General features: G+C 45.9%; 1 protein-coding gene across 2 annotated transcripts in view; it reads left to right on the top strand.

The window, feature by feature from the left end:
* The window catches only part of Nab2 (Nuclear polyadenosine RNA-binding 2), a 156,100-nt gene that overhangs the window by 45,412 nt on the left and 95,969 nt on the right, over positions 1-14,719 (top strand). For both annotated transcript variants that reach the window (XM_050172740.3, XM_050172738.3), the window contains exons 8-9: positions 6,663-6,763; positions 13,447-13,575. In XM_050172740.3, coding sequence (XP_050028697.1) covers positions 6,663-6,763; positions 13,447-13,575 — 230 coding nt within the window. The remainder of the gene's footprint in view (positions 1-6,662; positions 6,764-13,446; positions 13,576-14,719) is intronic.

Genomic DNA, 14,719 nt, shown 5'->3' with positions numbered 1-14,719 from the left:
GCTAAATAATATTTGAAATGCAGTCGAACCCTCTTAACGAACTTGATGGTTCCGCGAAAAGCAGTCGCTATGTTAATACACTGAAACCTCGTTAAACCGTAGTTGGCCGGAGCTCGGAAAAACTACGTACTAAACGGTAGTACTGTTTAACCGAAATATCATGAGATCGCCTACTTACCTGTCGAAAACGGAACTCAGAGAGAGTGCGATGAAAGGGGAAAAAACATGCAGTATTTATTCACTTCGCGCGACAAAAGTGTTATTTTCGTTTGATGCTGCGGCGGCCTAGCACGACGACAGCGGCCTCAAACTTACTGAAGCTGCGTGCCAGCTTTTCTGCCAGCCCCCTCTTCTCGGCAAACACTCGCATGGCAGATTCCTCGTTGACGTTACGTATTCTCCGTGCACGCGCGCAGTAGTGCTGCAGAAGTCCCGGGGACGCATTTTCATTGCTGGGTGCCGGAGTTTGGAATACTTTTCGTTTGGAACAGAGTTACGTTATTGCTCCCCTGTTCTCGTTGCGATGATTGCATTCATTAGGCTGACACAACGCGCAGCGTCTGCCACTGTCGGGCCTGAATCGCCCGTGCTGTCGCTTTCCGTGTCGTCCTTATCACTGTCGCTAGGCAACACTTCGGCAACAACAGAGGCAACGATTGCGAAAAGTCGAACCTTGTAGCTGACATGTCTTCGCGGTCGCAGCAGCGCTGCCGAGCAACTTCTTCGCGTTCCAAATGCCGTACACCATAGTCAACAGCAGATCCTTGTCACGTGCCAGCACCGACTTCTTCGTGTCACGTTCGATAGCACGGACGATGTCTAATTTTTCTTCTATGCTGAGCACCCGGCGTCTTTTTTATCCGAGCTTGGGAATGACGCGAGTTCTCGCTTGCACGATGCCATAACGCTCTCTGGCGCGGCGTCGAATGATGCTGACGTTGATGTGGCTTCACGCGCAAACGCACGGGGCACTTGGAGGCTGTTGTTCCGATCTCTGAGGCTTGTCGTTCTGCTGGGCCGCCCGATGGAGACGACGCACCGCCGTATTTGCGCGACGAAAAGTTGAAACGCTACGTTTTAACCGATGCGTACACAATAAGCGGGTATACGGTTTATGCGGATACAAAACACATTATGTTCAATGGCCGCCGCTGAGTCGGGGGATTTGACTTTACTACTTTTAAAACGAAACTGCTGTTTAAGCGGGTACGGTTTAACGAGGTTTTACTGTAGTTCATTATAATGAACTGAATGAAGGTGTTGGTATTCCAGTTACTTTAGAACAACGCTGTTTTATGCATTCAACCACCAAAGTAAGTGGAACATCAATGTATTTTGATGGACCCTCTCAAATTTATTATCTTGGGACTGGTTCTGTCAAAAAAATTTGTTCCAAGTGGATACGCTGTGCGAACTCAGCGGCTATACAGTGCAGTCCACTTATCGAGAAATATCGAGATATCGAGAAATACGATAAATAGGTCGTTATAACTGATGATTGCTGTATCTGGACCTCCGTAAAAAAAGCTGCTGAATGTACCTTTGTAGCTCTGAAGCCGAATTTGCCACTTTCACTAAAGAATAGATGTTGTAGCAAGTAGGCTGTGAAAAACAAAACTTTATTTCTAGCGCCAGAGATCCTGTCAAGCGTTAGGTGTGCTGAAATAATCTGAAATTTGCACTTGCTTTCGCAGCAGTTTCGGCTTCACAACCGTGGTATGCATAGCTTGGTACGGTATGCAGCTGTGTGGTATGCAGCTGCTGCGCAAATACTGGCGGCAATCCTTTGGAATGCATAAAATCAATTAAGGAGTCAATCGAATACAATGCACCTTGCGTGGACATCGTGGTCGGAGTCAAGGAGCCACTGTCAATCTCGTTGTCACTGTTGCTGCTGCCGTCGCCACCGTTGCACAACATTGCCGTCTGTCGTGACAGCACACCTTCAGCCATCGCCTCGTTGGTGATCTCATCGCAGAACGAGGCAGCACTGTCTGCAGTCAAGAACTCCTTCGTCGACGCACCACCTGTGTCACCAGCAGCAATATGCTCCCAGAGCTCGGTTAAGTCGGCGGCATCCACTTTGTTGGTCTCACTATAAGTAGGCGGGGTAGGTGCATCCTGGCGCACAAAGCCCGCCTTTGTGAAGCAGTTTTGTACGGTGGACTGCTTCGCTTTATACCACGCACCATAGATGAAGCGCACGGCCTTCAAAAGGCCGATTTTCAGGTCAGGGGACCTGTCTGCATGGCCCGACGTGCAAGGAGCTGTGCGGTCAATGACTAATATTAGCCACTCCAGCATGCGTCGCTGATGTAAAGCCTTAGAGTTGGCTATCACGCCGGCGTCTAACGGCTGCAGGCCTGCCGTCGTGTTGGGAGACAGAAACATCAATTCAACCGATGTCAGCTTCGGGTTAATACTGTGTGCGCTACAGCTGTCCAGTAGCAACACTACTCTTTTTCCTTGACTTTCAATTATGCTGTCCAACTTGAGCAGCCATTCCTCGAACAGGTTGCGGGTCATCCACGCCTTCTTATTGCTGCAATAGCGGACTGGGATGTGCTGATTCTTGAAGCATGCCGACTTCTTGGATTGTCCGATCATGAAAGGCTTGAGGCGATGGCTCCCATCCATGCTGACGCACAGCAACACAGTCACCCTAAGTTTAGAGGGCTTCCCACTGAGGCATGTATCTCCTTTAAAGCATGCGTCTTCGACAGCAACATTTGAAAAACAAAAGGGCAGTTTCGTCACAGTTGTAAACATTCTTGTCCACGTAACGTTCCAGCACGCCGGGCAGCTTTGTCAGTAGCCACTGCTGCTTCGCCTGCATATCCAAGGACGCCCTTCCCCTACCACGTTTTTATAAATGATGCCGTGCCACTCTTTAAAACGCTGAATCCAGGCTCCCCCAGGCTCACAATTTGGCTGTCCCAGAAGAAAAGCGAAGTTTTCCCACAAGAAAAGCGAAGAAAAGCGAAGGTCCCAGTGAAAAGCGAAGCGAAAAGTGAATGAGAACATTGCAAATTTCAGTAAGAGAAATCCATCTAACTGCTAAAAAAGAAACATTAAAAAAAATTTTCTAATAAATGCAACAATGTTATTTCGTTTATGTGCACTCTACCATTGCGTTTCTGAAAAAAAAAAAAAAGAATTACAGGGAGATAGCACAAGTAGAAGCAGAAATAGTGCACCTCCAATAAGGCATCATCATCAAAATTGTGGTTTTGAGAAAACAACAGAAAAGGTTTCACAACTGATACATTGAAAGAAAGTTTGAAAAAATGGCACCAAAGGCCATCAGTAAGCACTAGGTATAATTCATGGCCATTTGGCCGTTGTCAGTCGACGACATAGCATCCGCTGCGAGTACGTTCACTTCAAAAAGATTACACATTCTCGGGCCCTCAATTCCCCGCGAGCTCTGTCCCGACACAACTCCCTCAGACCTCAAGCATTTCCAGCGTCGCAGTCGTGAGACTAAGACAAAATGGCGACTATTTTTGTCGTTTGAGCGCTTGTGGTCCTTGGAGCCGATCATGACTTGCCATCTTGGTCACATGCTCAAACTGGCCAATAATAGCGTGTGCCGCGAATGTCTTTTTCAGTAGTTTTTTGCATGACCACAACGCCGGCAATGTTGCCGACTGATGAATAAAAGCCAGAAACCTGAGCTTTCGAACGATACCAAGGTGGCTCTGGCAGAGTGCGTGGTTATCGAGTTATGCACGACGAAAATCGGCCGTGATTTGTCCCCAAATTAAAGGGCAACGCTTGCGGATTCCCACCTTTAGATCACGATATAGGCGCGTAAATGCGTCAGGAATGTGAAAAATAAAAATTGAAAGTTCGAATTATGGGCTGATTTTTTACCCCAATAACCCGGGTGGTCAATATCTGATTGTTTTGTTTAGGTGTTTATTTGATGGGACTAAGAGCAGTGCAGTGGCCACAGTGAAAGGCAGAGCACGGACTCCGAGCGCGAGCGGCATTCATGAGTGGAAGTGCTGAAGAGGATGACCCACTAGAAAGCACTAGAGCGGATGACCCACTATATCGTTCCAATTCTTCTCTACAACTTATTTTCTGCCTGATCGCTCGCGGGTGTGCTCATTTGTGATGAATTTGTTCTTGCTGGGCACAAGGCTTGTAACGTAGATCTTCTGTACGTTGTAGTAGCTTGTAGCGAATACTTATCGCTACTTACTGACTTACTGTGTGGACCGGCCATTACGAAACGTTCAGCTTCGAACATTAGTGTGCTGTCGGTATAGTTGCCGTCACCCATGCTTCGGCGCACTAAGTGTGCGCCCGTTCACTTATTCTTGATACGTTGGCGATAGAGTGGGTGTAAGTTTGCATGTGAATTGGGTTGTATGGGTGTAGATAACGTGAGAGAAATTTACTATATGCCAAGAAGTGGCGCTACTCCCTTCGTCACTCTGTAACGAGCGGTATACTCACTTGACCAGACGTTCCGGGGTTGAAGTCCTTTCCTTGGAGGTTAGCGAGACAACTCTGGTGGATGAGTGAATTATTTTATGCTTGAGGAAAGCTGTGCATCACGAAAGGCCAATAACACAGGCAGTCCTTACGTAGCATTGGTCCGTGAACTTGGACACACAGATTCATTGTATTCCTTAATATGCCAGTCACAATGGTTGCAGCTAACTACTGCACACGTCTTCACTCCACAGCTCCATATTTTGCAGCATAAACGGAGCACAGTGCATTAGCAAAAACTCGGATGCATTTCAGACAGCTGATCGCACAGAAGCAGGGCAGAAGAGGTAATGGTTTTGTATTCATGTGCTTTCGCTAATGCAATGTGTGGTGCTCCGCCAAAAGCGCCATCTCGTTTCTCTAGAGCAAACTGCTTTGCAAAAAGGGTCAATAATATTTCATCACGAAGTAAAAGAAGGTCTGAGAGAGAATTACGAAAAAAATCGGAAAAATCTGAAAATAAAATAAATTTGACCAAGTCAGCCATTTCAATTGCCGCTTCCACCAGACAATAACTGTTGCACAGAAAGCAGCAATCATTTGACTATCACAGCTCAGTTGACCTTGCTTATGTTGCCAGGGGAGAAGATTCAGTGCATGCATTGGCTGTATTTTCATCTATATGTAGTGACAGCACGACAATAGTTGAAAAATTGACTGACCAAGTCGAAGGCAAGCGTAAGTGTGCACAGCAATGCGTTGACAAACTTAAGCCGTATTCTCAAACGCTCACTTTCTAAAATACTGATATCAGGTTTGTAGCAATGGGTGCATCGATGGGCGACAGTGATCCTGGCACTGTTATAAGACAGCGTGCTTGGAACCGTGCCCAGAATGCTGTTGCTCATAAATGCCAGTGCAACAAGCACTAGTAACTCAAAATCCTGCTAATGTAAAATACCCTGAAAGTGATCGTCCGAGAACATGACTAGAATAGTCTTTTCTGCAGAAACCAATTATGACTTCCGATTACAGTAGACCTCTTTCATACGTTTTAGACAAAAATGTGAGAAAAATCATACTAACCAGGAAGACGTACAGTCTGAAGTCACTATAAAATTTGGTAGGCTCGACTGCAGTTCATGTCTATGTAATGCAAAGCGTTGTGTGAATTGTTGCAGCACGAGACGCCGAAGCATGTCGAGCTTGTGTGGCCTGAGCCACCCATGACACACATTTTAAGACACACACGCAATGTTTGAAAACGGCAACAGGGAACGGAAACAAAATCAATCCTGGTGAACAACACTGGAATATGATGCTTATGATGTGGCCAAACTGAAACACGATCACTCCACACCGCCTGCAGCAGGGAACAGTGGTGCATTTGGGTTATTACCTTATTACCGTATTTACTTGAATGTAACGCGACTGCAATTGCGAAGCGAGGGTCACTTTCTCAGTCCATAAAATAAATAAACATTAAACTACGGATGTAATTGGAGATAAAGAGAAATGGTACCTTTATTCAAGGAATTTATTTGAAAATGAGTTGTCCTAACTTGTCGTCTGAGAAGAGGATGGAGCAAAATGTTTTTGGCACTGGGCCAAGCTTGTTATCAGTGCCGAGAACGCTGTCAACTGTACACTTCAAGGGGTTCGGTGCCGAAATGAGCCAGATTTCGTGAAAGCGAACAATTTCCGTAAGGGATTGCCTGAGAATCAAGTCCTCTGTGCCGTCAAGCTCGTTTGAGATTACCCTATCTACTTGAATCTATGCCAGCCCCAATTCTAAGCCAACCCCCGAAAGTCCGAAGGAAAAAGGAAAAAGAAAAACTCACCTAGAATGTAGGCTGAAGAAAAAAGCAAGGCCAACAATCACGAAATGAAAATGCTGACATCTCCTCGTTGCGGCCAGTTCATGCAAAAAGCGTTTCCTGTTGCGCCCTCCAACGACAGACATTTTTCTGATCAATGCCGAAGTTCTGTCCGGCTTGAACGGTTGACGATGCCTCTGCGGCTAACACCCACATGAGGCTGACGTAATGGCATGGGGCTTATTTAAACTCATTTGTTTTAGCGTCTGTTTCACTGACACTGGGTTCACTATAAGTTCAGCAGAGTGTACTGCATGGGAGCTGCTGTGATGTGCTGTCTGCAGACGTGGCCTTTGGTTCGCTCCAGTGCTGAGTCGTGCTCCTCCGTTCTCCTTGCAGATCAAGTGTGCCCGAGAACATGCAGGCCAACAAGCTTCTCCTGCTCAAGGCCATGAAGGCAGCACATCAATCTGTCTCCAGCACGGCTCGCCGCAACCCCTGTGAGTCTCTCATCAGTTTATTTTTAAACATGTACAGCAATGTTGCTGTGTATATAAAAATTCAGTGCCTAATTTATATTTTATTTTTGTAGCGGTGTGCGAATATTTTAAGTTTTCAATACCAGTTAGTAGTCCTGATTATTTGAGTTTCTTTCAATTTGATAACTTGATATTTAAAATTTTCTGCTATCGGTATGTTGTTGGATAGTGTGATACTAGAATGTTGGTTAATGCTTATCGGGTGACAGAAAAACATGCTGCTAGACTGTTAAAGCTTCATGCTGTCACTCCACCTTCACAGAAAATATCCAACGAGAGGGAACTAGTGTCAAAACTGCAAGTGAAGTCACTTTGTTCTCTTTTATTAATTATTTTTGTATATCTAGCAGTTATAGTTCCAACCGAAAATCTTTAATTCTTTGGCAGCCTGCCAATTTTGTACATCAATTTAGGTAAACCATGTATTAATTGCCACAGTTTTAGTATAAAGAGATAAAGAGAAAAGTTGAGCAGTATTAATTCTAGTTGCATGTATAAATCACCACATTTTCAAGGTTAACTTTAGTTGGAAATTGCCACTATTCCCTTTCTTCTGTCGTCCTGTGGTTTCCACTTTGTGACATACAGCTTTGCAACATAATGGAATACAGTGAAATCTCAATATAACAAACTTCAGGAGACCGCAACAAATTGTTCGTTGCTCTGAATGGTTGTTATAGTGAAAGCCCCGAAATTGACCATTCCACGCATCAACCCACCAGTTAATCAGTTGTCACCGTATAAGCTATCAAGGAAAATGTCGCTGTTGGCTCTTGCTTCGTGCTGTTACTACAATGAAACATAGTTAAACCGTAGTTGGCCGGAGCTCGGAAAAAGTATGTACTAAACAGTAGTACTGCGTAACCGAAATAGCATGAGGTCACCCACTTACCTGTCAAAAACGGAACTCAGGGAGAGTGTGACGAAAGGGCAAAAACATGCAGTATTTATTCAGTTCGCACAACAAAAGTCTGCTATTTTCTTTTGATGCCACGGCGGCCTAGCAGCGATGACAGTGGCCTCAAACTTACTGAAGCAGCGAGCCAGATTTTCAGCAAGGCCCCCTCTTCTCGGCGAAGAGGCATGGCAGATTCCTCGTTGGCATTGCATTTTCTCCATGCGTGGGCGTGGTAGCGCTGCAGAAGTCGCCGGGCGCCTTTTTCATTGCAGGGTGCTGTTCTCATGGCGACAATTGCATTCATGAGGCTGACGTAACGTGTAGCTTCTGCCACTGTCGGGCCGTGTTGTCGCTTTCAGTGCCGTCCTCATCACTGTCGTTAGGCGACACTTCGTCAACAACAGAGGCAACAATGGCGAAAACTCTAGCCTCTTAGCTGACATCCTTTTGCAATCGCAGCTGCGCTGCCGACTAAGTTCTCCTCATTCCAAATGCCACACACTGTAGCCAACGGTAGATCCCTGTCGCATGCCAGCGCCGACTTCTTCGTGCCACGTTCTATGGCACGAACAATGTCCAATTTTTCTTCTATGCTGAGCACCCGGTGTTTTTTATCCGAGCTTTGGCATGACGTGTGCCTTAGCTTGCATGATGCCACAACGCTCTCTGAAACGGCGTCACAATGATGTCGATGTGGCTTCATGCACAAACGCACAGGGCGCTTGGAGGCCATTCTGATCTCTGAGGCTTGTTGTCCTGCCAGGCCGCCTGATGGGGACAACGCACTGCTGTGATTGCGAGACGAAAAGAGGAAACATTACGTGTTAACCAATACGTATGCAATAAGCTGGTACGGTTTATGCGGATACAAAATGCATTAGGTTCAATGGCTACTGAGTCAGCGATTTGACATTACTACTTTTGAAATGAAGCTACTGTTTAGGTGGGAATGGTTTAACGAGGTTTTATTGTATTTTCTATAAACTCCACTGCCATGCACACTGAAGCATGTGCCATGTGCACAGGAGATGCTGACACTAAAAAAACCACCCATAAAGAGGAAGCTCCATGTCACCTGCAGTGCGCAGTGTTTCTTTTTGTTTGTTTTCACTATCCTTGCCATGGACACCGCAGCTGTCTTGCTCGAGGCGGACACGTGAAGTATTCCAAAAGCTTAAGCACATTCCGGAAAGTGCGACCATGTGGCATCTTTGTGAGCACGGAGGTTACATTTCTCACCATGCATAGCAGGTACGACTGCAGAAAGAAGTGCGTAAGAAAGGAGAGGTGTGCACCGAAAGAAGGAAGAGACATGTCTCCATTGCTAGGCAACACGTGCCTTCCCACGTTTTTCTCTACTCCGACGCCATCTCACGTTTTCTGAAGCCACGCGCCACGTTGTCCACTTTCCATGCCTTGTCATCTGCTAGCCTACTGTTCTGGCCACCAGGAAGGATACACGAAAATATAATCCCCAGATGTCAGAATATTAATTCGTAGTACTGAGGGTGTTGTTAACATGACGTGGAAACTGGCTCGCGATCAATAGTTTGAAATGTTCAGTATTCTGAAGTTCATTGTACTGAAACATTTTTGTATTGAAACCATAAGCAGTCAGCGGGGGACTTCTGAAAAGTTGAAAAATCTAAAAAGTTTGTTAATGTAGGTTTGTAGTAACGCGGTTTCACTGTACCAATGAGCGCAGCCAGCCACCATTGGGAATCAACAATTACCCTTCAACTTTGGTCACATTTTTGCACAAGCAGACAAGGACAAAAGAGATGTGACACCACAGTAGGCTACCATGTCCCTTTTGTCCCTGTTTGCTCGTGCAAGAATGTTATCCAATTTCACATACCAGCACGCCAAACACACATCAGTACCCTTCAACAAGGCCAAAAAAGCCGCTCTTACTGTTAAAGGAGGCTGGACGAGCCAGGAAAGGTACAAAAATGAAAGATGGATGGCAAACACTGTCTTGGAAGTTTCCGCACTGTAACGTCATGGATTTTCGAGTAAGGGGACGCGTGGGTAGAAAAATGTTCACGTCTATGTTTTCAGCTTCATTGTCATTTTTAGGCCATAAACTTTTATTTCTGAAAATATAAAGCTGAAATTTGCACGAGAAACAAGTTAAAAATGCACCTACGTGAGCTGCAGTGGTGCGAGAAGTTGCCAAAAGCTGAGAAAGTTCGTGCCGTTTGGATCCTCCTCACATGGAAGAGTGGCGCCATCTGCCATTTACAATCGACCTGTGCGCAGCATTAGCCATGTCTTTCAAGGTTCACCGGCTGTAGGTCTCATGCCTTTGCCGAGAACAAAAAAATAACAAAGAAAAAGGACACGTCTGTCAAGCATCTTGAATTCGACGCCACGCAGCACAAGGCTGCCACTAAACAGCGGTACTTGGCCTATGGGGAAAAGCCGAACCACAACTGCCACGAGTGCTCACCAGTAGTAACGATTCATCATTTTAAACCTGAGTTCTGCCTGCATTTTCCCCTGCTGGCCATCCCGAGAAAGAACGATTTTGATGCTCAGAAGTATAGAACTCGCCATGAGCACCGAGGAAGACGCGGCGTAAGAAGTTTTGGAAAACAACAGCCTACAAGGACGTTCATGACGCTCCGATGTCAACTAGTCCTAACGGCAACATCTATCACTGCGACGGTAATTATGAGATTGACGCTGCTGTGGAATTCGTCAGTGCATCCCAGAAGAAGATCAAATTCTTCCAAAATGGCTCAAGACCAGGCGGTGCTCCTTTTGTTATAGCATGGTGATGTGCGAGGTCAGCACAGTGACAGCACTTGTGGCAGGTTTGGTATGCCCCAGTTGTTGCAGCGTGCGGGAACTCTCTGTTGGCGAGGCAGCTGGGAAGCCCAATGGTCTTTCGGTCGTCCTTAGGAATGGGAAGTATGGGAAGCTTTCCATCGTCCTGTTCGCAAAAAAAAAAAAAAAAAACAAGAAAACCTAACATCATTTATCTCAAGCAACAGAACTTGAAGAAGCAGTGCGCATATGACAGAGGACTTCGTCATACAAGACATCACTGAGCTCTACAAAGTTCTTGAGTGATGGCAACATCAACATCTACCCTGCCATCTGTGGCGCAGAATCGCCAGTGCCATGGAGGAAGAACAATGTACGAACCACGTTCAGTCTCCACATTCCACGAGCCACGTTCTGGCACAGACCTGCAAGAAATAACAATGCCACGGCCACAAGATGAAAAACTGAAAGACACAACCATCAAGGAACTACAAACTTACTATCGAATAGCCATTACAAATAACAAAGGCGATATCCGCAGCATGTACACTGCCATGTGGGCTTCTATTTTCATTGCTGCTCCAGTGATGGTGCCAGAATCCACAATTTTGGCTCTGCCAGGCAGAATTCTTGGTGTAAACTAAAGCACGCTGAAGCACTGGAGGAGCCTGCACCCCGCCACACCGCCCCCTGTTAGCTGAAGCCCAGAGCTTGGCAGTTAGCCTATCTACAAGTGCCTCACTGAAGAGAAACTCCTAGCCTGGTGCCTTCTTGGCAAGACACAGAATGCAGCCAAGTCGCTGAACAGTAAGCTTCCCAGACTACTGGGAAGACAAAGGCCTCAAAGGCTTTGAACAGGTGCTAGAAATGCTTGAGGCACCTTGCCCAGAAGATTGTATCACGCATAGTGACTGCTGTGGTGACACACACATTCAGAAAATGGACGTTAAGCTAACAGCGGTAACAACTGTGCACCGTCACAGTCCACTGAAGACGGCCCATATTGAGCAGACTAGCAGCAAAAACCGCGAAGAGGCAAGTCACAGTGAAGAAGGGTTCTAGCAGCTTTGGGTGCCTTCTCTACAAGGTGCTTTTCATTGCGTCCAAGTTTCATGCGATTGCAGCTGCATTCCTAAAAATAAAGACTTCTCAAATGTTCAGGCCTGATTTTTTCATTTTTAAGTTTCTGAAAAAATGTGTGCTGCAGCGCCTTCCACATGCGGATCTGACTCGAGCCTTTGCAGTCCTTGCATTGGCGTACAGCGAAACTCAAAACTGACAGAAATACAGGCGGGCTTGGGTGCATGTAAGTGGAAGTGTGTGCAGCAACGCACCGGCTACTTGTTCCTTGCACAAGGGCCCTAAAACATAAATAAAGTGAACTTTTTGCGACAAATTCATTTTCTTTTTTGGACATTCGATAGTTCGGACTTATTTACATTACCCGTGGAGCCCGAATTATTGGTCGTTGGCTGTACTCTAACACCTCTTGCCTATCTAGACTGCTGACTGGTTCATGCTTCCATTCACTTTAAATTCAAGCACTTCTGGAAGATGTACGTTACCTACAGTTGTCGCTGGGTGAATCCCTTCGCATTCCATTAGGATGTGCTGAGTGGTCTCCGGATTTTTTTTCTGCAGCATAAACACGACTCGCATCGTTGCGAATATTTGGTCTAGTATATTATTGTCCACAGGCAGCCAACTTGAGCCTCGAATAGCAATTCTTTAGCAAACAGTGTGAATAAAAGGACACAGAAAAGAGGCACATGACACAGGCGCTTTTCTGGGTCCAGTTATTCGCGCTGTTTGCTAAAGAATGTGTTCGTACCAACAAGCCTGGCTAGCCACTATTCAAATAGCGAGGCACGTCCCTTCGTGGTATCATACAAATTTTCCCTTCTAATTTCTTTCTTCTCATTCTTGTATGTCTCCATGATCTTTTTTATTTACATCCTTCGCACCCAATTTACCATCTCTGTTTCTCCCTTTCTTTTTTATGAGTCCTAGTTGTCTGTTTACACTTTCAATTACGCTGTACTTGGTTGCCAACTTCATTGACCTTTCCCTCCATTCTGTGTCCGCACTTTTTAGGTACAGATATTTGTGCACTTTATCTGCCCATTTATTTTGATCCATGTTCCTTTCTTCAAAACTAATTTTGTTTTAACAAACAAGAAGCATTGTAGAGCATCAGTGGGCCGTGATGCTGATGCATGTAGTGCTCCCTTGGGGTGGCTGCTAGCACTTAGAGCAGTCCATGTTAAAGCTTGATGTGATCTCTACCGCATAGGACTGTGCTTTTGATCTTGAAATTGTTGCTCAAGTTGCTTGCACGATATTTGTTCACAAATGCTGCCTGATAAGGTGCTGATTACTAGGACTGTTGTAGGTATTTCTGAAGTAGCTTTCATTGCAGAAGCAGAAATCTCACCTTGATGAAATTTACTATGTAACTTGTTCACTGCGGCAGCACATTTTCTAGTCTCGATTCCTGTGCTTGATGACCTATTGGCAGGTCACCTGTCATACTCCTCTGGAGTGTCATAACCTACCAGTCAGTTAATTACCTGAGAGTTATACTCCTCTGAAACTTCCCTAAGGTGCAAGGAGATGGTGCCACAATGTGTCATATCAGAAGCAACAACTTTGTTCATGTTCATTCATGTTTAGCAATCTTGCGATCAATTCTTACAATTCCCGCAAGCTTGCATTGCATGAAAAGTGCTGCACAGCTGCACAGTGGGAATAACAGCCGTGACCCACGTCATAGTGAATGTGTCAAGCTTTTTGATGTAGGTACAACCTTGTTGTAGTGAGGCTTCAGTAACACCTCATGATCATAAAAGATAGGCAAATTAATGGTGTTTAAGATGCGCTGCACACATCTCGGGACACTGTTACCCAGACACCTATGCAGCTGTTTGTTAGTTGCGGTGGTTAACAGTTTGTGTGCTCTGGCGGACATTTGCAGCAGCCCGGGTGGAGCCGTACCAACCAACGCCCATCCGCGAGCTGGGCTCAAAGCGGAGGAGACCTGCCAGTCGTCTAGGCTCTACGAGAGCTAGTGATGCTGACGATGAGGACTCCATGCCGCCAGCCAGTGAGTCATGCTTACTGCACACCTGAATTGAGTTCACTGTTGACCAAGCTAGCATTGAATTTAAAGTGGTTAGCAGTTAAATTGATAATGGCATAGTTAGCTGCATGCCCTTAGTGGCCCCCATCTGGGCTATTTTTCCTATCGCTTAATTGCTGTGAAGCACGCAGTTTCATGCTGTTTGGCGTCACAGGGTCAATGAAAAGGTCACGGAAACATTGGCGGCGAGGAATGGAACAGTTCTTCTTGGCATTTTGGAGACTGTTGTAATCCTGGCTCTTGTTTCCCACAATATGTAGCCTATAGACATTTCCATCATACCAGGAGGAAAGGTCTCTCAGCCAATGTGTGTTAAGCCTTTCTTCCTTTCTGGCTTGTATGCTGCTTGAATGCATTGCAGTCGCATCTGGAACAATTTTTGAGATGCTTTGGCTCGTTCTGTGAAGTACTTGCATTGCATCAGACGATACAGGGGTGTCGAGAACCTGTGTTGTTTCTTGCCTGCAGCAGTACAGTAGAACTCCGTTCGTGCATTCGAAAAAATTTTTAAAAGACACGCGAGAAAGACGGGCATTAACAGGGATGACTTACAATTCGAAGTCAGTAAAGAATTTTACAGACTCAACTGCAGTTGACATCTACGTAATGGGAAGCATTGCACGAATCGTCGAAGCACGAGACACCAATGCGGGCCAAGCTGGTGGTGCCCAAGCAGCCTGAGACATGCATTATCGTTTTTGTGGCTTCAGCATGCTTACGTTTGAACTCCTTGTATTCAGCCTGGGTCTGCAGCTTCTTCAATCCGGGCATTTTGGCGGGAAGTTTTGACGTGCCCAGTCAGTGCTAATCATTGCGGCATGAGACGTCAGCACGTGTTGAGCTGGTGGGGCCCCAGCAACCCGAGACACACATTGTTTTCCTGTTGCATAGTGTTTTAAGACAGCGACGGGAAACTGAAATGGAATCGAACTGGTGGGTACGATGCCAGAGTACGATGCCTACAATACTGCCAGAGCAAAATGTGACGTTCCCTTCGTGCCACCTGCAGCACGGAATGGCTGCACAGTTGGGTTGTTGTGCTGGGCGAATAGCAAAATTTGGGTGCAAATAGAATTAGAATTTAAAGTTTGAGTGCGAATCGAATATT

This window comes from Dermacentor andersoni, chromosome 3 (assembly GCF_023375885.2).
Source record: "Dermacentor andersoni chromosome 3, qqDerAnde1_hic_scaffold, whole genome shotgun sequence".
Taxonomy (NCBI): Eukaryota; Metazoa; Arthropoda; class Arachnida; order Ixodida; family Ixodidae; genus Dermacentor; species Dermacentor andersoni.
This window is presented reverse-complemented; position numbering and strand designations above follow the sequence as displayed.